General features: G+C 39.2%; 1 protein-coding gene across 1 annotated transcript in view; it reads right to left on the reverse strand.

Annotated features, from left to right (window-relative positions):
- The window catches only part of CSMD2 (CUB and Sushi multiple domains 2), a 974125-nt gene that overhangs the window by 282665 nt on the left and 663563 nt on the right, over positions 1-27897 (reverse strand). Inside the window, 9 exon segments of the mRNA XM_078157010.1 lie at positions 6729-6898; positions 11576-11764; positions 13495-13710; positions 17634-17750; positions 17933-18121; positions 19453-19640; positions 20121-20259; positions 23937-24131; positions 27232-27558. Coding sequence (XP_078013136.1) covers positions 6729-6898; positions 11576-11764; positions 13495-13710; positions 17634-17750; positions 17933-18121; positions 19453-19640; positions 20121-20259; positions 23937-24131; positions 27232-27558 — 1730 coding nt within the window.

The raw sequence follows: 27897 nt of genomic DNA on the forward strand, positions 1-27897 counted from the left end.
CATCTTGATCTACATCTTGCTACTGGACCCAGATGGCTCCAGAGGAGAAAGTGAGGCTGGTAACTTTGCATGGTCCACCCTCATTTAAATCTAATTCACTTGCATGTCATGATATCACCTTCCTGATGTCATGGTCCTCTTCAAGAAGAAAGGATAAACAACAACAACAACCTCTGACAGAGAATATACCCTTTTGCTAGGAATATTACCAAAGGAAATGAAAAAAAAAACCCAAAATGCTTACTAGCATGTGCTTCCTGTTTTCTTGTTTCTAAAATTCCAGAGTTGGGAGTCTGGCAAGTCTTTTCTCTGCCCTATTTGCTGAACAACTGTCATATGTGAGCTATCAGAATACATATTTTTTAATCTCCTGGCCTTTTTACTCTATAGTTTTTCATTCATTTTCACTTCTCTGGCTAAGAATAAAGCATATAGTATAGCAAGGTTGCTAAGGCCTCTTATTTTGGAATTTAACATCTACCCAATGAAATATAGGAGAGGCAGGTAATCTATGCCAAGCTGGGCTGTACACGATGCATTTTAAGGATTTCTTCAGTGGTCTTTATTTTTCCCATTATTACAGCCTAGTTTTATATATTGGTTTGTTTTTGAGCTTATTTCCTCAAGGTGATCAATGTGAATTTTAGTCCTGAGTATTTGGTAAATACAACTAATATTTAGAGAGATCTCTGTGTATGTGTATATGTGCCTGTGTATACATGTGTGCTTTCTCCTTTCACTCCCTCCAATCTATCTTTTCCAGAAAAAATGTTTTCATTTGCACAGATCTGCTTGTGCTACTAAATCACAGATCACAGAATCTGAGTTGGAAGAGATCTAGTGGCAAGAGAGCAATCTAGGCAATGGTTATGATAATATAAATTTTAAAAGAATATGAAAAGGCAACTGCATTCATATTGAGTGTATCCTGGTCCAAAAAACAGATGACAAAACACACTTAAAAGAGATGCAGACACCATGGGAATGGAATATTATATGTCAGGTAATCGTTTTGCTTGTTAGTCTTACTTAACTATTTTTTACTGTTACCATGGATGATTTAAGGGCAGGGATATTTCATAAAATGAATGTAGCATAATGAATATAAGACATTAAAAAAAGTTAATCACTATAGGTCAGTGGACTTGGCTTTAATTCCTGGCAAAATTCTAGAATGATAAAGAGAATAGTTTGTGAACATCCAAAAAGTGAAGAGGTGATCAAAAAGAGATAACATTGCTTCATTAAGAACAAATCATGCCAAATATAAATAAATAAATCAATAAGGGTTTATTAAATTAAAAACAAGACATTTTCCGCATTCAAAGAACTTATAGTCTATTTGAGGATATAATATTTTCACAGGTAATTATTATGTGATATAATGACAAGAAAAGGGATTGGATGTGGGATTTCATAGCTATAGAGAACTCTCAAATGAAGAAATTTCCTTTACAGGAGTAGGTTAACATATCTTTTGCATCTTTTAGTCTTGATAATTTGCACAGGGTCTTATAACCAGCATGTTTCAGAGGCAGGCTTTGAATCCTGGTTCTGAGGCTCGCTATGTCATGGTATACGTGAATTACATATATTCTCACGAATTCGCAGTCTAATGAGGGAGACAACATGCAAACCAGCATGTACAAAGAAAATATACATGTAGGATAAAGTGGAGGTAATGAGCAGAAGGAAGAGACTATCAATTAATAGGGACTATGAAAAAAATCTTGCAGAAAGTGGCATTTTATCTGAAATTTGAAGGAGAGTAAAAATTCCTGGCATGAGGGACAACCAGTAAAAAATGCATGGAGTCAGAAGATGGAGTGTCTTCTGTAAGAAACAGCAATGAAGTCAGTTTCACTGAATCTCAGAGTACATGAGCTGGGGCGGGGGAGTGAGAAAGAAGGAATAAGATGTAAGGAGACAGGCGAAGTAGAAGGGGGCCGGCTGGTGAAAGGCTCTGAACACCAGAGGATATTCTGTTGGATCCTGGGGATGACAGAGAGACACTGGAGTTGACTGAACAGGGGGAGGGGGACAGGGGAAAGAGGTGAGGTCCTGGGTGACACAGTGAGACCTGAGCATTAAGATCAGTCTTGACAGCTGAATGGAGGAAGGACTGGAGTGAAGAGAGACTTGTGACAGACATTTTAACCGGAAGGCTTTATTTTATTTTATTAGAGTAGTCTAGGTATGAGGTGATGAGGGCCTGTATTAAGGTGCCAGAGTAGAGAAAGGGGGTATTTATGACAGATGTTATGAAGAAATCAACAGGACTTAGCTACAGACTGGATATGGAGGGTGAGAGTGAGGAATCAACGATGACAATGAGGCTGTAAACCTGGGTGAGGGGGAGATTGGTGGTGCCCTTAAGAGTAAGAGGGAAACTAGAAGAAGAAAGGAATTGAGAAGAAAGAAAATGAGTTCAAGTTTGAACATGATGAATTTAAAATCAATCAATCAATATTTATTAAGTATCCTAGGGTAACGAAAAGAAGCAAAAGATAATCCCTGTCCTCAAGGAGCCTAATGAGGGAGACAATCTGCAAACAAATAATTACAAAGCAAGTTATATACAGGATACAGGAAATAATTAACAGAGGGAAGGTGCTGGAATTTAGAGGGGTTGGGAAAGGCCTAGTGTTGAAAGTGGAATTTTAGTTGGGACATAAAAGAAGCCAAAGAGGTCAGAAGCCAGAGAAAAGCTGAGAGAGCATTACAGGAATGAGGTACAGCCAGAGAGAACATCCAGAATGGAGAGATGGAGTGTATCATTTGTGGAATAGCCTGGAGGTCAATGTCACTGGATCAAAGAGTGTGTGTGGAGGAGTAAAGTGAAAGAAGACTGGAAAAGGTAGGAGGGGACTAGGTTATGAAGTCCTGTGAATGCCAATGGAACACTTTGTATTTGACTCTGGAGTCAATAGGGAGCCACTGAAGTTAACTGAGTAGGGGGATGACATGATCAGACCTGCACTTTAGTAGCTGAATGGAATTGATTGAAGTAGAGAGAGATTTGAGGCAGCAGACCCACCAGCAGGCTACCACAATAATCTTGGCATGAGGTTTTGAAGGCTTGCACTAGAGTACATCCAGTTTGAGCTATCTAATAGGCAGTTTGAGATATAAGAATGAAAATTAGAAAGGTAAGTTAGGACTGGATAATTAGAACTGAGAATCATCAGCACAGGGATGATAATTGAATCCATGGGAGCTGAAGAGATCACCAGTAAAACAGAATCAATACAACTGGTAAAACACAATGGTCAATGTTAGAACCATTCTACCTAATTTAAATGACATGTTTCTTTTTGTGTTAATAATGGATAATGTTTCCCTTCATTCAGAGAATAAACTGTGTGAAGGAATTTCTTTGAATCTTTTCAGGGCAAGTTCATCATTAATGATAAAGCACAATAAAATCATATTTCAAATAATCTTGATAATTTCAAAATTTTTGGATGACTTGTCAGATATGATTAGGTTATTAGTTTTTTAACTTGGAATGTGGCTAACAAAGAACTCATACTAGGAGAAGAAGTATAAGTTTTCTCTTCAATCTGCAATCTCCTTGAAGCAACATTTTTATGATAACTGTCTATTTTATAATGATTGGTTTAGTTAAAATTAGATAACACAAACTGGATTTCAGTGCAATACACTGAAACTGAATAAACAAGTGAAGTTGCCAGTATCAGCTCCCCCACTTTGGAGAATTTCTACTTTTCCCTTGAGACATAATGTATACGTTAATGGCATGGACCAAATAAGGGTACCAAATTCAATATGTATTAAACATGAATAATTTTACATTCTCTTTTTTTAGACAAAAAAGAATATAAATAGAAAGTCAATTTTTTTTTCTCCAGGATCCCAATGAATTGTTACATTTACCCTGTTGCATGCATATATACCACCTGGAGATCATAGTTGTAGACAACAGGTAACCCAATTTTAGAAAAACCTCCAGTCTCTCATGCTATACTTGTAGACAAGATGGAGATATATGAGCTGGATAGTAAAGTTAGGTGAATTCAGAAGTAGCTGAATTACTATACCACCACCACCACTACCCCATCTCTGCCCCTCCCCAACTGTCCTGCAAAAATTGTAAATAGTCATTGATGCTTCAACATTCATTTGGAGGAACTTATAGAACACTCCAGGAATCTGTTATTGGCCTTGTATGTAGCATCTTTATCAATGATCTGGATGAAGGCAGTGATGGCATGTTTTATCAAATTTGCAGATGAATATTATGAGGTATCCCTAGCCACACTACCTATACCACGGTATAATAGTAAATAGCAGATATCTTGTATCTATTTGAATGGGCCATAATAAAAATCTAGAGAATTCATAATAACTAACCATAAATGAAACAATGAAGAGTGAAGAGAGCAAATTCTAGAGAATAATACAAACAATGTCAGCAATAATATACACGAAATGTATACTAAATTTTGTTTGAACTAGATTAACTACAATGAATAATTTTGAATCCAGTGCAAAGGATGAAACCAGACATCTAACATCTTAGTAAAGAAGTAGAAAGACAATGAGAAAAGTCAAGCTAGTGCTAGACTTTGACGAGCTTTAAAGGTCAAAATGTAAGAATTAATATTTAATCTCAGGGGCAACTGAGAGCCACTGAAGGTTTTTGAAAGAATGGTTGACTTGGTTGACAACTCTGACACCTGAACCTTAAGAATATTATTTGGGGAATATGTGTAAAGGATGGATTAGAGAGGAGATAGACTAAGAAAGAAAGAACATCAATTAGGTGACTATTATAAACAGTCCAGGTAAACAGTAAAGAAAGAGGGCTAGACTAGAATGGTGGCAAGTATGTCTGGGGCATTCCTATTTCCAGGTAGTGCTCTCCTCCCTCCAGTTAATGAACAATATTCAGGGCCATTTTCCTAGGTGAGAAGATTAGTGACTGGTAAATTCAAATAAGCTAGGAGTTGGACTACCTGCCTGGTCTCTACATTATCTTAAACAAAATCAGCCCTTCCTACTGAAATTCTCAAACAACAGGGAAAGTTCCAGAGTCAGGTAAGCAGAGGATCATGTGCAGATATAAGGTATAGGACATCCTTCTTTATAAGAAGATGAGGTAGCAGTACTATAATGTTGTAAGTCAGAAGACCAAAGAACCAAAGCTCAGAGACACCTCTTCCATGAATCTTTACCTGAACTCCGTCAGTAACCTTACCCTGAGGACTGCAAAAGGCCCTTTCCTCCCTAATGAATTTAACATTATAGAATATCATGTATTATATTTATCTAAGTTTGTATTATTCTCCTACTAAGTGATAAGCTCCATGAGGGTAGGGACTTTGTCTTAGCTTTGTATTTCCTACACACACAACCCAGTGTTCTGTATACACTAGGTGCCTGATAAAGTTTTGTTGAATTGAACTGCAATCCTGCAAAGTGATATGAAGACTGCATAAGCTGCCATACCTCTCCATAACCAAGAAGAAAAGAGAAGGCTAAGGGAGAATCAGGGGTACCACTCTGACAACCAAGCCATCTTTTTTTTGTGGAATACACTTGCAGGACTTGCGCTCATCATTCTTTCCCCACACAATCCAATTAATAGCCAGCTACAGACAAGCAAACTATTCACTTCAAACTTGGGTTTGAATTCCTCATCGTCGGTAGAGCCTTATACCTGTCACTCCATGGCTGGATCTTTTTCCTTATCTTTAAAACAAAAGGTGTGACCAGATGATCTTTCAGGTGCCTTCCAGCTCTAAAGCCATTAACCTAAATCAGAACGGACTGAAAGCACTTCACTAAATACCCAGGAGCAGCTTTCAGTAGTTTACTCATGCTAGAATTGACTGCTCTGAGCCATCCTCCATCTGTGGTGTAGAGAATTCATACCGGGAAAGGGACAAGCCCCATGTCTGTTATACATTTTCACCGAAACATACACAGCCACAACCACCCAAACAAGTATCTCTTCTGACTGCCCAGAACAAAGAGGCTACCGTGACAAATTAATGCATATTCCACTTAGGTTGAATCTCTAGGAAAGTAGGCTGAGATACCTCTATTCTTCTAGGGCAAGGGTTCCCAATCTGGAGATCATTTTAAAAAATATTTTGATAAATGCATTATAATATAACTGGTTTCTTTTATCATCCTATGTATTTTATTTTATGGATTTAAAAACATGATTTTGAGAAATCCATAGGCTTCACCAGTCTGCCAAAGGGGCCCATGACACAAAAAGTTAAGAACCCCTGCTCTTGGGGGATGTTAAGATAGCCACAAATACTACTGTATTGAATGACTGTATATCCAAACATACAACATCAAATTCTTGCCTCCTCTTTTTTTTTTTTTTGATGAGGCAATTGGGGTTAAGTGACTCCCCCAGAATCACACAGCTAGTAAATGTTATGTGTCTGAGGCCAGATTTGAACTCAGTTCCTCCTGACTCCAGAGCCTGTGCTCTATCCCCTGTGCAACCTAGCTGCCCCCTCCCCTTCTTTTCTAAGCTAAATTCTACTCAATTCAACAATCGTTTATGACATGTCAAACAGTCTGTCAGGACTTAGGGAGAGAAGAAAAAAATTAAGAGTATCCTTACCACCGAGGAGTTTATATTCTATTAAGATGAGGAAAAAAATAAAAGACTACAGATAATTCAACAAAGAACATAGACAATTAAAAACTTAATGAATTCAAATATATACTCTAAGCCTCACCTTGAGAATGTCTCCTTCATAGAGGTCAAATGTCTTAGCTTTAAGCTGAATCCCTTTTCCTGGCTGAGTCTGGATGGAGTAGATACACTCATGATTGTTACTGTAGTTCACAGGAAAGTTGGGGGATAGCAGGATGCCTTGAGTCCCAGTGACAGATGACCCACATTCAGCTAGAAACAGACATAGTGATCATAGATGAGTAATCCCCTACTTTGACAGGGAAATACAGAATTCAAAGTATCACAATACCAAATATATTTGTACACAATTGGTTAGTCTGTCTCCATTACTCTCTCAAATCCTTCCCCACAACTTTGTTTTATGAAATTCAACTTGGTTTATAGATTTTCACAGTAAAATGAATGACCAAGATGAAGAAGGGGAGACCATATGAGAGCATACACAGCCTCTTTGATTTAGAAAGGTTGAAAGCAGAGTCTATAAAATCATGAAAGCAATGTAAATGGGGAACAGTCTTACTGACTACATTATGAATAGCAAAATTGAAAGTGTGGGGTTGTTCAAGCTTAAAGTAGATCATTTCAGGAAAATTACAAGGAAGTCATAATGAACTATTCTGGGCTTATCTATGGGCTTACCTATGGGTTAATGCTTTGTTCTCTCAACTAGGGTAACATCCTATTTAAATGAACACTTTATCTTTCTGAGTTTGTCTCACCTATGGAATCAGAAAGCTGGGCTGAAGCATCTAAGATATTCCTTTCAATTCTGATAGCTTGTCATTATAAATGCATTTTAACAAACACTTTCTGGAAATACTGCTCAACCATCCTTAAGGGCAGCCAATCTTGTAAAGGTTAATATTAATACTAATTCAAAGAATATACTATGTAAAAAGCCCTGCTCTGGGTGACAGGGATCAAAAGATGAGACAGTCATAATATTTCCAAGGACCTAATGGTGAAAGAACACATGCACATAATTCACAGGTTCTAGAAAAGATTCCTATTCATATATAGGACAGAGCTCTGAGACCTCTTCTAGTTCTGAGATTAATATCTGAAAACTAATATTTGTAAAGCTATCTTAAATATTATGAAGTAAACATGCAGAACCTTTTAAACCAAAAATTATACAAGTCAAAAATTAACAGTACCAGAAGAACTTAGATAAATTCTTTGAATTATCCAAGTTATTCAGAGAAGTTAGTGTATTTGGGGTATGTCTACGACCTGTGATGTCAAGTTAAGTGATGACATGCCACTCTCCCCCCCAAAATCCCTCAGTGCCAACCAAGGAGAATAATGCACTAAATAGATATGGACATGAACATGGGGCTACTCTTCTTGTACAGCCTTGAGTGCAGATGTCTATTGTGTGTAAAAATGGGATGTTTTAGTTGAACTTTACATGGTATCCACAAAATTCCAAAAGTTCACAGGGAAACTAAAGAAATGGGAACTCTACGACTAGTTCTATATGTTTATTCTATATTGTATAAGGGAGGTCTTCAAAGAATCATAGCATGCCACTCTCCTTCAAGCATTCTTAAGTCCAGTCAATCTGGCCTTCTTGTTATTCCCCACTCACAAACATTTCCCTCCCATCTCCATGACCTGGCACAGGTTATTCTCCATGCCTTGTATGTACTACCTCCTCATTTCCACTTAGCTTCCTTAAAAGCCCAAATGCAACACTCCAAATAAATTCCTTCCTGATTCTCCCAACTGCTGGTGCCTTCTCTGCCACACCTTGATAAATTACCTTGTGTTTATACTGTATAAATTTTAGAGAGAGAATCAGTTTGTTACAGAGGAAAAATAATGCATTTTGAGTCAGGGAAGCTGAATACCATACCAGTCCTGACCCTACCTGTCCTTCTGACACTACCTACCTGACCTTTGGCAAATCACTTAAACTCTCCAGATCTTAATGTCCTCATCTCTAAAATAAGGGAGTTCAAATCAATGTCCTCTCAGGTCTCTTCCAGTTTGGAATCTACATGAATGTTGTCTCCCTCTACAGAATGTAAACTCCTAGAAACAAGTAACTGTTTAATGCCTGCCATATAAGTGCTTAATAAATATTTATTAATTGATTATTGATTAAAATCATCACAGGGCTTCAAATGAAGAAGCAATACAGTACAGTAGAAAAAGCACTGGATTTGGAGTCAAAAAACTGAATTTTAATTCTTGCTCTGTCACTTGTTACCTGTGTAACTATGACCATGATATTCATTTGTGGCCTGTTTCCCAAATGAGGAGGTTAGACTGGATGACCTCTAAGTCCTTTCTAGATTGATGATCCAAACTTCCTCATGGAGAGGTTGTAAGAATTGTGAAATAACGTATATAACGCTTACAAAACCTATCAATTCCTCCAATGAGCTTCCTGGCTGCCCACCCCAACTCCAAAGTTCTCCTACTTCCTTAGAGAAAGGAAACTGTAGGAAAGGCCTCTATCAGGGAATCATAGACCTGAGGCTAAGAGATAAGGGATTTTTATAATAAATCATTACCAACAAACCTTTATCAATAAAGTATCCACTACATACTGGGTTTGGTTTGGATTGTCCTTAGGAGGCAATGAGGTCAAGACTTCTTCTTCTTACTTTGTCAATACAAACTAAAATGGGAAGGAGAGGAAAGCATGTCCTTCTGGAACTTCTACTCAGGAGAAGTAATGAAGGTCTAATTCCTGGACAGTTGGCCCCATGGCCTGTGTTGGCTGGCTCTAAGGAAGGAAATCTGTTCTCTCTTGAGGATAGTTAAAAGATCCATTTCAGAGTTGGCAAGGGATTGTCCTAGAAGCTGCTGGTTCACTGAGAGATAACAGTAAGATGGAAGAACACTACTCTGGGAATCAGAAGATTTGGGTTCAAATCTCAGCTCCAAAACTTATTACAATATTCACTGCTTATTACTTCAGTTTCCTCATCTGTAAAATGGAGGCAATAATAGTTACACAACTTAGTTCATGGGGCTATTGTGAAGAAAACACTGTGTATTAGCTTATAAATTCCAGGGCCTTCATCATTTTAATACTGAATCCCCATGCTGCACAAAGTAGGCACATAATAATTGTTTGTTCAAATAAGTCAAATTATATCTGAGTGAATTAAACCAATATAAAAACGTGAACTTCATTATCACTTTCATCTTCTGGTCTTATAGTGTTGTCCCCATCATAAAGTTCTCTTCATCTTCACTCTTGGGAAAGGAAAGGATTTGCCTCAATTCACAAAGTAAGGGAGCTGTGTTAGATGATCTCTAAGGTCCCTTCCAACTTTAAATCCTCTGAAATGAATCTGTGCTAGCACAGATCTTCCAAGCAAAGCCCCAGTGATAAGAATCAGTGGATCACAGGTTTAGAGCTGGCAGGGACTTCTAAAACTATTCAGTTCAAACCAGTCATACTATCAATGAGGAAATGAGGCCCAAAGAGGTTAAAGGACTTGTTCAAAGTAATGCAGGTGGTAAATAGCAAAGAAAGGATTTGAAACTAAGTCTTCTGATTTCAAGTCCAGACCACAGGATCTTCCAGACAGGAAAGAACTTCTGCTTAGATCTACTCATAGCAATTAGAAGAACAGGAATGAAAAACAGATTCTGACCCCAGGGCTGAAAGGGACTGAAAGAGCTCATTTAGAATGGCCAACAAATTGTTAGACATGAATTTAAAGGGATATTACTACACTGTGAGAAATTACAAATATCATGATTTCAGAGAACCATGGAAAGACTTATATGAATTGCTGAAGAATGAAGTAAGCAGAACTAGGAAAACAATAGACACAATTACTACAACAATATAAATGAAAAGAACACAAATCTAAAACTGAAAGTTGCGAAATTAAAATAATTGATCTTGGCCCTGATGAAGAATTGGAAAAATGTGCCTATTTTCAGAAGTGGGGAACCAAGGGTGTGAAATAGTGTATATACAAATCTCCTGATTCCCAGGGTAGTGTTCTTCCATCGTACTACACTGTTTTCTATCAGTGAACCAGCAGCTTCCAGGACAATCCCTTGCCATCTGTGAAATGGATCTTTTAACTATCCTCAAGAGAGAACAGAGTCCTTCCCTAGAGCCAGCCAGCACAGGCCAGGGGACCAAGTGTCCAGGAATTATATATTGTATATACTATTGTATAATCATTGATATACATACTGTTTGTTTTGCCTAAATTGATTTTTTTCCTCTTTTGTTTTTATTCCTTCCCTAAGTAAGTGAAATAAAATTGATGCAAAAACAGAAGATAATAATAAACATTTTTTAAAAAAAATATATATTTTTTAAAAAAGGATCCTTCAAAGGGGGCTTGAATCTACCACATCCAGAACAATGATTTTCATTCCTACTATGAAAGACTTATTTCCTTAGTTAAGGACCATCAAGTGTTTAATAGTTCCCAAGATCACTAGGTTTTCTACCTTCTCTAATTCAGATTTCTGACATGGCAACTAAACGTCTTTACTCTCTTCTTCTGTTTTCAAAGTTAGCGTTCATCATTGCTCTTCTAAGCTTGAAGACCAGTGTAATGATTGCCTTGGACTTCCAATCTCTAGGTACTTTGCCACTCTTTCTTCCTAGTCTAGTATTGACCTAGATCTGACATCAACCTCCCTCTCCTGTTTCCTCAGACCACAGGCTCCCTGAGGACAAGAATATATTTTCCTCTCCCTCTGAAAGTCTCTGCTCAGTGAAGAGTTCTACCTATAGGGAGGGATCAGGCTGGGGGAGCATATTTATATGTATGGGTACATTGGGATATCTTTGGGGGGGCATGAGAAAAAGAAGGGATGTTAACAGATCAAGGGTTGTCTTGCCTGTCCTTATTAGAAAATATTAGCCAAGCAAAATGAAAGCACATGACCACCTACCAACACACCTTGGCAGAGCCGAACTCCACACCCGACGTCTGCCCCCAAGGCATGTGATACGGGCTACACCCTCAAGCCGGTACCCTGGGAAGCAGGAAAAAGTCAGGACATCACCCACTCCAAACTGCAAACCCTTCCGGATACTGTATGCTGGGACCTCGGGCTCCTCACAGGGTTCCAAGTCATATTCTAAGAGAGATTTAAAAAGACAGAGAAACAAATACATTCAGAAAAGAAATACATAGACATGCAGACACAATAAAATACAAGAAACACAATTAAAGATAAAGAATAAGAGAAATAGAGAAGAACAACAGGAGATAAATGAGATAAAGAAAAAGGAAGAGGTACAGAAAGATGGTCAAAGAGGGACAGGCAGAGAAAGAAAGAAAGCACACATAACAGGTACATACCAACATTTAAGACAAAAACACAGATAAAGATAGGAAGAAAGGTTATAGAGATACACAGAAGGACACACACAAGGATTCAGAGAATGAAAACAGGAAAAGAGACAGAGACAGAAAGCAGAGAAAGAAAGAAAAAGAGAATTAGATAAAGGAAAAAGGATGTATTTTGGGGTTATCTGTTACATGGAATTACTCCCCACCAGTTTCTTGCATTATGAGATTGTTGAAGTATATATTCAACAAATTCATCATCACACACCCTAAGCTGGCCTATCTTCCCCTCTCATGGTGAGAACCATGTCCTCAAGTTGTTCTTTCTGCGCCCTCAGATCCAATTAGCTTCTTGACTCTGACTGTAAGGGGATGGGGAATGGAGATAGGTTGCATTTCAAAAGAACATGGAGAAGACAATATTTAACCCCAAAGAATGAAGTTCTAATGAAGAAATCTCAGGAAGAGTAGTAGGCTTAAATGGAAATTACTGGCTGTTAAGGGATGTATGGCTTCAGAGTCTCTTTCACATCGTAGCAAGTGGTTGGTCTCCTCTGTTTATACCTAAATCTGGCAAAGTCACTAATAGCATCTCCCGATCTTAAGAAATATCTTTAGATTCTGAGTTAGGATAATTCACTGGAGTGAGGGGTTGAAAGCGTGAAGAAATAGCTTCATTAAGTAAAAGACTCAAACTTCATATGAGCCTCAAACACAAAGGGTCACCAAACCTTTGTATCAGTGGCAAGTGAGTAGTCAGTATATGCTCCAAGTCAAGGTGAGAGCATGCCTCCTATAAGGCAGTTGGTTAATGGTTAAGAAGGCCACTAGGATCAGGTCTCAGTCACTCCAAATGGAAATTTCTCCAATATATTGGGGAGACTATAACTGTCATATCTCTCTCACTTTACCTGCCAGGTCAAGGACAAATCCAGGACATCTTACAGCCAACAAGAAAGCTTCCCTGCCTGATAGTAGGGAAGTAGAGATTCAACAAAGTGAAGGGATGTAATTTCTAAAGCTTCAGTTCAACAGCCCTGCTACGCAAGACTGAAGAAATGTAATTACAGAGATATATTTTATTACCACTACTCAAGCAAGGATGAAGAAGATAAAAAAACAAAAGACTTTTTAAAAACCCAATAGATTCATTTTCTCATATTTATTGTTATCAGAGATTGTGAAATGGAAGACCAGATGACTAGGGGAGAATAGGGAATCCCTGTTTTCTAGGGCATAGAAAAATCTTCAAAAGAAGTCTAATTGCTAATGCTGAGTAAAGAGCACAGATAATCCTTAAATGCTCCAAATGAGACTCTATAATCACATTCCTGCTTGGTAAATCTATGCTGGGAAGTTCTTTGTGTCTAACCCAAAGGCTTCAATCACATAGTAAGACAAAGCTTTCTCTTTATATTTTTAAAAGTAATCTTGACTTGTTAGGAAGAAAACTGTATGGAAGCAGAAAAAGATTATTAAAGGGTCACATCTGACTCCAAGAATCTGTAAGCCCTTTACCTGAGAAGGTGATGTTGAATCCTTCATATGACATAGAGAAGTCAGAAACAAAACGGATCTGGGCTGTAAAGTTGCCATAGAGTCCAGCACTTATTGGGGCAGGGAGCCGGGAACCAGTCAGCTGCTTCAGTGGTTGTGTGAAGCTGCCATTCTCAGTGATGAGTAGATAGTCATGGCCGCTCTCCAAGTGGAAAGTATGAAAAGTAAAGTAAACACCTGTAAGAAGGAACCAGGGACACAGAGTTGAGGTAGGTCAGGATGAAGAGGCAAAAAACAGTGACTGGGTCAGCCCAAAACCAGGTGTGAATCTCAGCTTCACTCTAAGGAAGAGAGATCCATATGTACCAAAGGCTGTGAAGATTATTCTGATTTGCAAATAACTTTTGATGTGTACACATGTATTTCTCTATTATGCACATCTGGAGAACTGACTGAAAAATTACCCGCTGTGTCTACTGCCCTCCTCTTGTTAGTTTCAGGTCCCTATATCCCTACCATGAACACTCACAATGTGTTCAGGAAGGATATATTCCTCTGCACATACAGAGATGCAAATGAATACTCAACTCAAAATCCAAGGACTTGAGGCTTTAATTCTTAGCTGAATTAGATTACCTTTAGGATAAACCATGACAGCTCATTACCTGAGAACTCTTGTTTCCTAAACTATCTCAATATCTATTCAATAATGATGCAAATTTTTCTCTGTGCTACCCTTCACATACATGACTACAGACAAACCAGTCATTTCCCATCAGACCTTTCTGAAATGATGAAAATAATTCATTCAAAAGCTACATAAAAATACTGCAATGAGGTGGTTAGTGCTGCTCTTTTCATGTAGTCTGGTGGGTTAATTACTCCCAAATGTCAAGAAGCCATTTCTTATAAAAGCAAAATATGAAACTCTATGTTCAATCCCTCCTATGCACTAAGTCTGGGAGGTATGGGGAGTGAGATGGGGTCAGGAATCCTGAACAAAGCATAGCAAAGGGGATGGCAAATTCCTTGCATATTTGGAATGATCTTTTAGTCAAAACCTAGGTCATTTAGTCAAACTGCAAAATGATTATATAGGAGTCTGCTGTCATCTGCCTGGTCCAACATCTACTTGACAACTTCTACCCCCTCATAAATACAATACAGAAATATAGAGCAATTCAGTGATGGTGAAAAGTGCACTAACAACTGAAGACATCAGGAAAAGCCTCATTTATGTGGCCAAACTTGAGGTGACCCTTGAAAGGATCTAAAAATTCCAACAGGCAGAGGGAAAAAGGCATGGGCCTTAGCCTACGCAAAGGTCTGAAGTGGGACATGGAATGTTACATACCAGAACACCAAGTAGTGTGGCTAGAACCTAGAATAGGTAAGGGTATGACAATTTCATATTCCTAGTGTAGAAAGATAAGATGGAGTCAAATTGTGAAGGGTTTTAAACAAGTGTCACTGACACTTCCTACAGTCTCCTAGCCATAGCCCCATTTTCTAACCATCTCCACCTCACAGAAAGCTTGGACACCACTTTGGACTTCTGATGGGTGAACATTTTGCTTTATCTTGCTGTGGCAGATGCCTCAACTAAGGTAATTCAGACTCTTGACAGCTTAATGGAGCCTAACACTAAATGAAATGTAGTAGAATAACCATGCATGTCTGTGGAGTTAAGGGAGGAAAGAGAATTAACAATTGCAGAAGGGTTAAAGAGAAGAAGAGAAACAAACAAAGACGGGAGGTTTGGGGACTAGGAGATCACTGGTAGGAAAATAATTTCAGTAGCATGGTAGAGATAGAAGCCTGACTAGAAGAAAAAGAGAGAAGTGGGGCTATTAGCTGTAGCCATTTTCAAAAAGTGTAGCAGTGAAATGGAGGAAAGAGATAAGATGGTAGCTAGATGGCAGATAAAACAAAACAAAGATTAGGGGGACCCAAACATGTTTTTAAGGGCATATAAAGGAGCAAAGTGAGAGAAATGTGATTAAAAGACAAGTAATGACTTTTATAATAAGGTTCTGGCAGAAGCAGGAGGAAATAAGACCAAAGCCCTAGGTGAAAGTATTAGCTTTAGTGTAAAGTAAAGATATATCTCCTTCTGTGACCAAAGGAAAAAGAAGGCAAGGCAAAGCAAGGTGCCTTACGAGGTGCCAGGTACTGTGCTAAGCACTAGGTACATAAATACAAGATAAAAATGAGAGTCCTTGCCCTCAAGGAATTTACATTTCAATGGGGAAAGACACCACACAAAAGAGAGCTAAAAAGCAAGCTGGAGGGCACTGTATCAAATTTAGAGAAGTCAGGAGTGCAGCTAGGAAGAGTATGAAAGTTAGCTGGCCTAAGTCCCTCTCCAAATATGGATGTATAAAAGGACTACACAGATTTGAAAAGTGAAAATGAATTATTGAAGAATGGAGGTAGCAAAATGGCCTGGAAGTTCCAGGGTTGGCAAAGAGCTTGACAATACCTTCTCTTAGCCTTGTCAGGGGAAGAAGGAACAGGCAACAATGAAGATGGTTGGAATGGATGTGGTATCATTAGGGGTGAGTAAAGTTTCTGTTAAAGCAAAATGGTGAAGAAATGTTGGTTTAAAAATTTGTGATTGATAATATCATCTAACATGACATAGCCCTTTCAAGTTTGCAAAATTCCTTCCAAATATGTCATCTGATCATAACAAAAACCTTGTGAGGTAGGAGCTATTATCATCCCCATTTTATAGATGAGGAAAATGAGAATGAAAGCAGTTAAATGTCTTGTCCAGGATCACATAGTTATTTAGTGTGACACAGGATTTGAACTCAGTCTTCCTGACTCCAAATCCATACTTGTGGACTTGGGGCATGGATGAGGAATTTGCTGAGAAATGAGTAAGTATTCCATTTGCAATCCAAATTCCAATGGATGGGTTGTTTCAACAAGGCTAAACATTGCTTTAAAAAATGATTTCCCCAAATTTTATGGATAATTCCTAAAAGGGCATATCATCTTTGTTCTTCTGTGATGGTCAAACTGCTGCTCTGGGAGTCAGTCCTACTGTAAGCTTTTCATTAATTATATGTGTCTGAGTACCACGGATTTGTTTGCCCATCTACACAATGGGAAGAAGAAGCAACATATCTCCCTGTGTCAGACAAAGAGTGAAGGAAAAGGGATAACTTTTCCCCTCATGGTCCCACTAGCACCTAGACACATTAACTAGTTAAACCAAGGAGTAAATTTCTTCGGATAGGTCAGGTTATTCATGGGTCTTAATCCCAGGGCATCTATAATCAATAAGAACAATAATAATAGCTCATGTTTTACAGAGGACTTTTAAAAAGTTTTCAAAGCATGTTATACATTATCTCATTTTATCCTAACAACAACCCCATGAAGTAGAAGCTATAATTATCTCAGTTTTACAAGTGAGATAACTGAGGCTCAGAAAGGGTTCACAGTCTTATTCAGGGTCAAGCACTATCTGAAACCATTTCTTCCTGACTCTAAACCCTATACTTCATCCACTCCACCTGCTTCTTAGGAATAAGCCACTTGATGAGTCACTCCATATGCAAGGCTGTCCTCCAAGTCTGAGTACAGTTTTAAGGCATTAAATCTTAAAGGACTTTTGGAACACCCTATATAATTAAGGATATAATACATTAGAAGGAAAAACAAAGGATTATGTGAAGGAATTTTGGTAGACTTGAAAACTGCTTGAGGACTGAGTCCACCAGACAATACTGGGAAGCTCTTGGAAGGCAAGGGACTTGTGATAGATCACGCCACCTCATTCCAGATTCACTGTCAGCAACTGGCATCAAATGAGCCAGTACAATAGTAAGAGTTGTTATACACCAACTGGGGATAAGTTGGCTGAAGGTGGCAACAACCCCAAGACTCATCCAATACTACATATACAAGAGCTCTGCAATGCTTTGTTTAGCTCATATCTGATGCTGCCCACTTGCTTCCCATACCAGGTACCTGCCACCCCCACCAAGTAATTCTACACCATAACACCCAGAGGAGACTATGAAGACTAGAAGAAGGGATATGACTCTTGCAAGCAGAGGTGCCTCTAAAGGAATGTCTATGTTTATTATGTAACCAGATAGGCAAGGTACTTTGCTAAAAAATGTGCAGAAGATTTTGAGGCTCACCTTTGCCATGTGATGTTTCTATCACCCAAGTACAGTTCAGGTTGTTAGGATAGAAATCAGGAAAGCCTGGTGAAAGGATAGTACCACTGGAACCTTGGATGAAGCCACCACAAAGAGCTGCAGGAACAGGAGAAAGAGGGCCATGAGAGGATAAAAGGATAACTTAGATGTTCTTAGAAATTCCAAACTGACCATACCAGTAGGAACCTGGTACTATACCGGATCCTCCCCACACTTTTCTATCCCTACCCAACACACAAACAGGAAAAGACAAGATCCAAACCAATCTCCCAACTTACCTTCACAGCTAGGAAGGGCTCGGCTCCACTGAAAGTTGGGCTCACACTCCAGTGCCTCACCATCGCTTAGAGTGTAGCCAGAATCACAACTAAAGGTCACCAAAGCACCAACATAGAAGTCATTTCCATGACGATGACCATTCACAGGGATCCCAGGGTCTAAACAGTGGTCTGATTGTATTGTTACAGCTGGAAAAGAAAATCCACAGCTAAAAGAAAGGGCTCACAGATGTAGCAAAGACACAGCTGGAAACATTATGTTACAAAAGGCTAGAATAATCTCATGTCATAGCCTAGCCTTAGACAGTTTAGCTTCTTAGCCTCATTTGGGGGAGTGAGGAATGGGGATGGAGGAGAGAAGTGGTGCAAAGTGATAGGATAGAGGTGAATAAGGACTACCCTTTCGAGGACTTCTACCTGTCAAGGTACCCATGATACAACAGTAATATATCCTTGGGGTAGGAATGTTCTCGGAGATACACTGACAACAGAAAACTTCCTTGTCAGCCCCATTGATTCCCAGGCAGCCTGGTCAAAAACACACATACTGCACTCAAGAACTACAAATGCCAAAACTCTCCTTGATCTGTTTCTAAAGGGAGGGCAATCAGGATAGCATAATTGTTATACAGGAAAGCAGTAACCAGCACTTACTGGTGCACTGCAATGTCCCCTGAACTTAGCCAGCCTGTGTATCTACCTCCTCTCCTCACATTCTTGCTGCTTGCCAGTCTGGTCATTTTGATATACCAGCTCTAGTCACATTATATAGCTCCCCTAAATGCCCAGACTAATTGCAGGTCCCAGAAAAAAATGCTGATGTAATTATTCTGTACCTTACACCCAAGCTATTCCCTTTAGTCCCTAAAAAAGAGAAATATCTCAAAGAAATGAGCTAATGCTATGAACAGTCCCACTTGGATTTGTATCTTCTCCTGAACTCTCAACTCACTGCAGTCCTGTCAGACAATAGCCATGACACATCACTATTTTCCAAACTCTTCAAACAGCAACTTCTTTTTGATCCATCTATCCTCAGAGAGGAGAATTACTTCCTACCAAATTTGCATGTGGACAGGGTAAAATCAAGCAATTGCTCTTGCCAACCAAAAGGGATTGAGACCTTCTGACATATCTGCAGTACTGGGTACACAGAAGCTGTTTGAGGTATGCCCTTTAAATGTAGGACACGGAGTGATATGGTGAGAGAGTAATGTATTGGTAGTACTCAAGACACATTGGTTCTAACCCTGGCTCCTAAGCTGGATCCTAAGGTGGGTCACTTCCCCCTCTGGGCTGATCTGTAAAGTGAAGGGTTTGGCATAGTCAATCTCTAAGGTAACTTCTATCTGTAAGACTCTATGAGTGAGTAAAACACATAAGAGGATCTTAACAGAATCATAGTACAATGGAACTGAGATATTGTCTCACTAGCTTTCAGAGAAATAAGGAGTCCTTTTCCTCACCAGCGAGGACAGGATCTTTAGGTCAGCCACTTCCCCTACCCTTCTAACACTCACTCTCATATCGGATCTGAAAGCCAATGTCCGAATGACTCTTGTCTGTAGAGAAGAGGAGATAGAGGTAGTTGCTAGTGCTGATGAGGAACTGGGGAACTTGGGTCCCATGGTAGACTCCTATCAAGGGTGATGAGTATGTACGCCCATCGCGGACCTCTAATGTATCATAGTTGACCTCTGTTTTGAATCTGCCAGGGAAGGAAAAAAAATCTTACATAAACAATAAATTTCTCATCCATTGAGAATGACAAAAATCCTAAGTTACAAAGAGGATTCTTGTTCAGAGATTGATGGGAATAAGATAGCCTCTGAAGTACATTCCACTCCGAGATTCTGTGATTTCCCTGTGAATTCAGGTTTCTGGAAAGAGGAACAGATTTAGGAAGGGTAGGCATTTGCATGTAGTTTGGATGTTCTTTAGTGTAAGTTGTTCTGTTGTATTCAAGACCCTCTAAGGTCCAAATTTGTGGCCACTGCAAGGCTTAAGACCAAATTAACTATGTACCTGGGATTCAAAATTTTCCTTTTCAGAATTAGGAGCACAGGCAGAAAGATACTCCTCCCCATTGTCACAGAAAAATCTCATTTTCCCCTTCCCCTTCCTCCAAAAGTTCCCTCCTGTACTTCCCACCCCAATCTCCTCCATGACAAGTTATGATCATAAGCACCTGTCAAAAGTGATTTTGATGGGGTATCCTGGCTGAGCTTCAATCACCCACACACAATTCAGTGCATCCTTGTAGAAGCCAGGCCAACCAGGGGAGAGGATAGTGCCACTAGGAGATGTCAAATGACCACCACAGGGTGCTGTTGAGGGGAGGGAGGGAAAAAAATTAAATTGGTCACATGGTAGTAACTTTTGGATGAGAAGACGCTTACAAATATCTCCATCCTATAAATATTTGTATAGTTGGCAGTAATGCTTTTTGGCTTTGTGGTTTTTTTTTAAGAAAATTAAAGCAAACAGGAACTATCAATTCTTTCCAGAAAGGGAACTTTTTTGACTTTGTCCAATCACATTATCTGGGACTTCCAGATGCTAAAATAAAAATAAGAAGACCAAACTATGAGTAGCCTTGATTAACTCTTGCCTAAACTATCACATTAGCATTCTAACCTGTCTCCCTGCTGCTAGAATCTCTCCTTTCTGACCAATTTTCCACACAGTAGGTAAACTGGTATTCTTAAAATATAGAAATGATCATGTCACTGCTCTCCTTCAGTGGGTCCCCCTTGCCCCTAGGTTATATAAAATACAAATTCTGCTCCTTGGCACTTAAAGCCTTTCACAACCTGGCTCTACCCTACTTTTCCAGGCTCTACTTCATTTTATTTTCCAGTCAAACTGGTTTACTTAGTATTTCCCATATGTGACATTCTATCTTCTATCTCTATAGCATAAACTATCTCCCCCATGCCTAGAATGCCCTTCCCTATTCATCTATTCATCTCCACTTCATAAAATCCCTATCTTTTCTGATGACTTCTGTTCCTAGTGCACTCCCTACCAAAATTACATCATAGATATTTTGTATTTCTGTTCATGTTACCATAGGATGTGAGTTCCTCAAGGCTAGAGACTATGTCATTTGTGACTTTGTATCCCCAGTGCCTCATATAGTGTTTATAAGAGGAAGCACTTAATAAATTTATGATCAGCAGAGACATTTGAAGTTGACATGACAAAAAAGAGATCTCCTGAAGGTTGTTGAGCAGAGGAGCAGCATGATGAGAGCACTAGTTTGGAAAGACTAAGCTGAGCACCTAGAAAGAGACTAGAGACCAGGAGATTGGCGTGGTACTCCAGACATCAATTGATGGGTAGAAGCACAAATGGAAAACAATAGATAAGACAGTTATTACAAGGGAAGAATCAATAAGACCTGGTGATTATCTAGATAAGGGGGTGATGGAAATGGACAATTCAAAAATGACTTAAAATTTCTAATCCAGGTGATTAGGTAGAACAACACTATCATTCATTTACTAAAAGTGGAATTTTGGAGAGGAAGCTTCCTGTATAGAAACATGAGCATCTAGCTCAGATACCATTTTCAACACATCACTGGTTTACCTTATGACCTATAACTGAAGCAACATGGTACAGTGGAAAGTGTTAGAGATGGAAAACCTATATTCAAATCCAGCTTCATTGAGATTTGATGCCATTCAAATGCTATGTAATAAAAATGTGACCCTGGGCAAGTAATTTATTCTCTTTGGGACTCAGTTTCCTCATCTATAAATTTAGGGGTTGGCCTAGATGACCTTTAAGGTCATTTCCAGTTCTAAATCTATATTCTATGACCAACCAGGGAAGCTAGGTGGCACAGTAGATTGAATGTCATGCCTAGAGTCAGGAAGACTCATCTTCCTGAGTTCAAATTCAGCCTCAGATTTTTCCTAGCTATGTAACCTTGGGAAAGTCACTTAATGCCGTTTGCCTCAGTTTTCTCATCTGTAAAATGAGCTGGAGAAGGAATGGCAAACCACTCCAGTATCTTTGCCAAGAAAACTCCAAATGGGGTCAGAAAGAGTTAGACATGACTGAAACAATTAAACAACAAAATGATCAAACTGTCAAGAACTTGCTACAATCTATAATTAAATCGTAAATCTTCCACCTGGTATTAAAAGCTTCATTCTTAATTCCCAACAACTATTCCTTGCCTTCGGGTCTTATACCATTTTTTACAACCTCAGATTTTGGCATGCCTCAATTTCATCAAGGTCAGTCCTCTACTGTAGTCCACAGGCACACCATGCTCAAATCTGTATCCATTTTTTTTATGATATACCATAACTTTCTTACTAATTTTTTCAGATATATAATCTCTTTACTAAGAGCTCAGGAAATACCAGTTGCTCTATGTATAGGGCCATGGAAAAAAAGCCTTAGATTGGAAGTCTAGAGACCTATAACACAGTCCCGGCTTTGACACTATCTCTGCACAAGTTATTTACCATCTCTGAGCCTCATTTTGCTCATCTAAATATTTGCAATATTGATATTATAGAAATTCTGTGAAGAAATTGTCTGCATACAAATTTGAATTATTATGTCAGACAGCTAGGTGTTTCAGTATATAAAGGCTCTGGACTTAAGAGTCAGAAAGCCAGTGAGTTCAAATCCCACTTTAGATACTTATTAGCTATGTAACCCTAGAAGAATAATTTAATCTCTCTCAGGCTTAGTATCCTCATCTATAAAATGGGAATAATAATAGCACCTGCCTCTCAGGGTTTTTGTGAAAAATACATGTATAGTACTCTGGAATCCTTAAAGTGTTATATAAATGCTAGCGATTCTTATCTTATTTAGCTAATAACGGAGTACTTAGAGGGCACAGACTAGGTCTTCTTTGCTATTTCTTCTAGCACAACTGAACAGAGTGCTTGAGTCCCAGAACTCAACAAGTTAAGAAGCATTTATTAAGTGCCTATGATGTACCAGGCACAATACAATGCTAAGTGCTGGGTAAGCAAAGAAAAGCAAAAAATAGTCCCTGCTCTCAAGGAGCTTATAATCTATCACGGGAGACAACACCAGAACAACTATGTACAAATAAGGTATGTGCAGGATAAAGGGGAGATAAACTTGGAGGGAAAGCCCCTGCATTAAAGGGGATCAGGAAAGGCTTCTTGTAAATGGCAGGATTTTAGCTGGGACTTGAAAGGAAGCCAGGGTGCTTGGTCATTGATTCTTAGTGAAATGAATACTGAAAATGATTGGTATCCAGATAGGATAAACAATCTAGAGAAAATACTTACGCCTACAATTTGTCAGGCTCTAAAGATTACAAAAGAAAAGCAGCATGGTGACAGGGATCTGAACTATCACTCTAGCTGAGGTCAATGTAAAGGCCCTGGAAAGAGGGACTACCTCTCTATATACTATGATTTCTGAAGCACTGAGGAGGCATCCTAGCCAAAAAAAAATGCCTCTCCCATGATGATTCACCAAATGTCTAAAATTCTACCATTATCCTAATAATTATTATATATATATATATGATATACATATATCATGTACATAATATTAGCTTTTATATTTATATAACACTTCATAACTTAGCACTTACACATCTACAATCTTGTCAGATCCCCTTCTATAGACAAGGACACTGACATTTAAGAAGGTAGAGTGATTTGCCCAAGGTCACAGTTATCAAATGGCAAAGACAGAAAAGAAGCTATCTCTCCTAAGTCCATGTTCAGGACTGCTTCCAGTTTATTAAGCTACCTGACCTTAGAGCTTGTTCCTTGGGGCATAATCTCTTGTTCTAATACATAAGCCTCTAGAGGAGTTATACGTTCACCTTTACTAGCCTCAATACATCTCGAAGGATCTTAACATGGTGTGGATGGATCACTTAAACTTTTCTGACCACAACTCTACTCCTGTGGCAACTGGAACACACCTCCTTCCCAGCTCCCCGTCTCCCTCACACTGAAAAACCCACCCCTCCTGAGAACATAGGTACCTTCACACCGAAGCACAGCATTGTTCCAAACCACACTGCCCTCTTTTAAGATGCAAGTTACTGTCTCTGAGCCATGAGTTCCCAGGAAGCCCTCATCACAGAGAAAGGAGATGGAGCTGCCCAACTGGAGGCTGTCACCAAATCGTTTGCCATTCACAGGAACACCAGGGTCAGGGCACTCGTTGTGTCGAAATGCTGTGTGAGATGGAGGCTGGTTAGCCTGGGCTGATTCCAGAAATAAAGCCACCACATCACATTCACCAAGCCTGGACCTCTGCCAATGCCTTCCCCAAAGCAATGGAGGGGAAGACAAAGTAGCCTTCTTTCCACCTCCCACTGTAAACCTGGGTCCAGTCCAGGAACTAAGTACTTGAACACAGAAAGAGGAATTTTTTTCTAGAATCTGCTGATTCAAAATACTGAATAAGCTGTAAGGTCGAATCTATTGCCCACTTCAGAATCCTCCACAGTATTATAATGTCATCTCCAGAGAAGATTAGACACAGTCCTGTGGTTGATAAGAGAGATCCAGTCTAAGTAAACTCACCTGAAGTTATCTGTTCCATTTCCCTTCCTCCAAGACAGGGTGTCCTCTCAGCCGCCCCAGGAATGTAAGAATGGTTCCTTAAAATAGAGATCTTCCAGCATTCCTTGAAATAATTCCTTTACCTCTCTCTGTCATCTACAATACTGGTCCATGATCTTTAATAAAACAAGCTTCTGAGGGAAAATTTGGTTTGCACCTGAACAGTCTAAGGGCATTTGAAGATTTTAATTTTTCCTTATTCTTTTTTTAAATTTTCAAATGCTTGAAATTTGGTGGGAAGGAAATCTCCAGGGCAAGTAGAAAAGGATAAAGACCTGAAATTTGTGTCTCAGCTGTTTCAGGTCTGACTCAGGAAGTAAAAAAAAACCCAAGGCAAAAGCCTGGCAAACTTTGTCACTGGCCATTAGCTGGGAGAACTAGGTGCTGCTGGTGGCAATTATGATGAATTGCAAAGCTTTGAGTATAGCAAAAGTGCCTTGGAAAACACTGCCTTTAAAGGAATAATGTTGGTTAACCTATACCACGTGTTGTCTAGTTGTTTTTACCATAAACTATCAATGTTAAAACCAATCACGCTACTCACTGGTCTTTCCTGAGAGAGAGAGAGAGAGAGAGAGAGAGAGAGAGAGAGAGAGAGAGAGAGAGACACACACACACACACACACACACACACACACACACACACACACACACACACACACACAGGACAAGAACATTTAAATGAAATATCTGCCTTCAAACTGCTGTCAATAAATCTTCCTGCCTCAAGCCAGCAAAAACAACTCATGCAAAACTTTACTCCATATAATGGAACAGTCGGAGAGCTTGGGTGTCATCCTTTTTGCCTTTACATGGGTTGTCCCCTCCCCTTCACCACCTCTTAAATCTTCAACACCATTCAAGGATAAGTTCAAGTACCATATCCTACAGGAAGCCTTCTGGGATACCCCAATCTGTTATCTGAAGTTGTTGGTGCTCTCTCTCTCTCTATTAAAATTATCTGTCATTTATCAGCTATGTAATTACAAGTGAGTCAATTCACATGGTTCTTGTGAAGACCAAACAGTATAATAAAAGAAAAGCACTTTGTCCACTTAAAAGTGCTATGTATAATCAAAGGGGATCATGTGTTTCATAAACATTAAAGCATTATATGAATGTTAGCTACCATTATAATTAATACCATTATTATCTAAAGCACTGTTAAACGGAAAAGAGAAGAGAATAACTACATTACTCCAGAGTAAAATTAGCACCAAAGGGTAGAAGTTATTGGGAGGGAGAAACTGAAACTCAATACGAGAAACAAAAAAGCTATGTAAATATAAAAGCTGGTTCAGGAAATCATAAGATCTGAATTTGGATCCTAGCTCTAATATTTATCAGCCTTATGACCCTAAGCAAGACCTTCTTTCCACACGGTCTCAGTTCTCTCATCTGAAATATAATGCCTGCACTACTGACCTCACGACATTTGCGAAGAGGCAAGTAAACCTTAAAGCATTATATAAATATGATGTGTTATCACTCTTATTATAAGAAAGGATTTCCCAAGTTAGAGCTGTCCAATTATGAAAAGGGCTTCTTCATGGGGAAGTGAGATCTTGAATACTGAAGTATTCAAACAGGCTGGATCATCATATGCCATCCAGATGATGTAGAAGAGATTCTTACACTGAGTGAGAGGTTAGCTTTGATGTACTCTAAAATCACTTTTCACTCTGAGATTCCATGAGTTCCACGAGTATATACACATTGAAATATGTGACAGAAATACATAGATGTATCCATACACACAGACACACAATTCCAACTGTTACCCATTCTTTCTGCTTATAGTTACTATCAAAACTACTGATAAACTGGGCTGCATCCGTCACACAGCATGAACACGCTGGCCAGAAGCCTGGGGCCGTCTTCAAGCAGTTGAGACTTTTTGCTCATAACTGTCTTGCATCCATTGTTCCTAGCTCCCCTAATAAAGTAATCCTTCTTCCACCCTTCAAATATGCTCAAACTAAAGAACACTATTTCTTTCAATTCATTCTCTTATAATATCTCCAGTCACCTCTCTTACTCTGCGTATATTCCAATATGTTAATGTCCCTCAAAAAATGTGGTGCCCACAACAGAATACAATATTCCAGATGGATTCTGTCCAGAGCAGAATACAATGGGACCATAACCTCACACATTCTGGGCACTATGTTTCTACTAGTGCATCCTAAAATCAAACAGGCTCTTTCTGGCTGCCAAGATCACAATGCTGCATCAAACTGAGTTTAAGGCCCACTGAAATGTTCTAGATTTTTTTTCTTTTTAACATAAACTGTCCTTTATTTCTTTCTCCATCCTTTATTGGTCTGACCCAACACCTGCCACAGTCTTCAGGAGGTGAGAAGAGGGTATAAGAATAAGCTAGTAAACAGGAAAAAAAGACCCCAGAACCCTGCAAGGGACACTAAATAATATAGACAGGAATATTTCACTGGCAGGAGAAGAGATTATAGTGAAACAAGAGGAAAGAAGTCTCAACCATCCCAGAATCCCATGCCCCTTCCCCAGCTAAACCCATTCTGTGTTCTCTCTAGCCCCTGGTATAATATCACTTCCTTATTTTTCCAGAGAGAGTGATTTCCATTATTCTACTTCCTCATCTCTCCTACTAGATTAATAGCAAAATTTCCTGCCTTCTTCCCCATAGTCCACACCCACAGAAGAAGGCTAAGGAAGGATACATTGACTTACTGGTGAAGGTGATGTTAAAGCCTCTCTTCCCTGTTGAGTGGTCTGTCTGGAACTCAAGGCGGGCCACATGGCCACTGCTGGTAAGTGAAGAAGGGATCTGGCTTCCTGAGAAGGTACCCAGAACAGGAGACTCAGCTGTAGCCCCATCTTTGATGGCCAGGAAATCAAACTGAGGTTCCACATCGATATCATTGAAGGCCAGGTGGATGCGGCTCTCAGGTTTGGCAAGGATAAGCCAGACACAGTGCAGGTGATTGCCATATTCTTCAGGATAATTCGGGGATAAGACGATACCAGATGGGCTGGTAAAGTTGAAAAAGCAGGAAACTGCAACAAGAACAGTAGTCAGGTCAGGTCTCAATTCTTAACACCCATCTTCCCTATCAAAGGCCTTACTTAGGCCTTTCATGTTGCTTTTTTTCTTTTGTTTTGTTTGTTTTTGTAAAAAATAGGTAACCAAGGATGATGATAAGAGATTCAGGAATATCAGTTCTCTTCTACAGACAGGATTACAAAACAACTAGCAACTAGTTCTAGTTTTCTATTGGGACTGAATTATGCTAGGGGAGGTTGGGTTGGTTTCTAGGCTAGATTCCAGGCTAGGTTGGAATGGGCTGATGAACAACACTGAGATTAAGAAAAGTCCCAGTAATTGAGAATAATACC

Source organism: Phascolarctos cinereus, unplaced genomic scaffold, assembly GCF_003287225.1.
Source record: "Phascolarctos cinereus isolate Bilbo 61053 unplaced genomic scaffold, phaCin_HiC Scaffold_726;HRSCAF=1367, whole genome shotgun sequence".
Taxonomy (NCBI): domain Eukaryota; kingdom Metazoa; phylum Chordata; class Mammalia; order Diprotodontia; family Phascolarctidae; genus Phascolarctos; species Phascolarctos cinereus.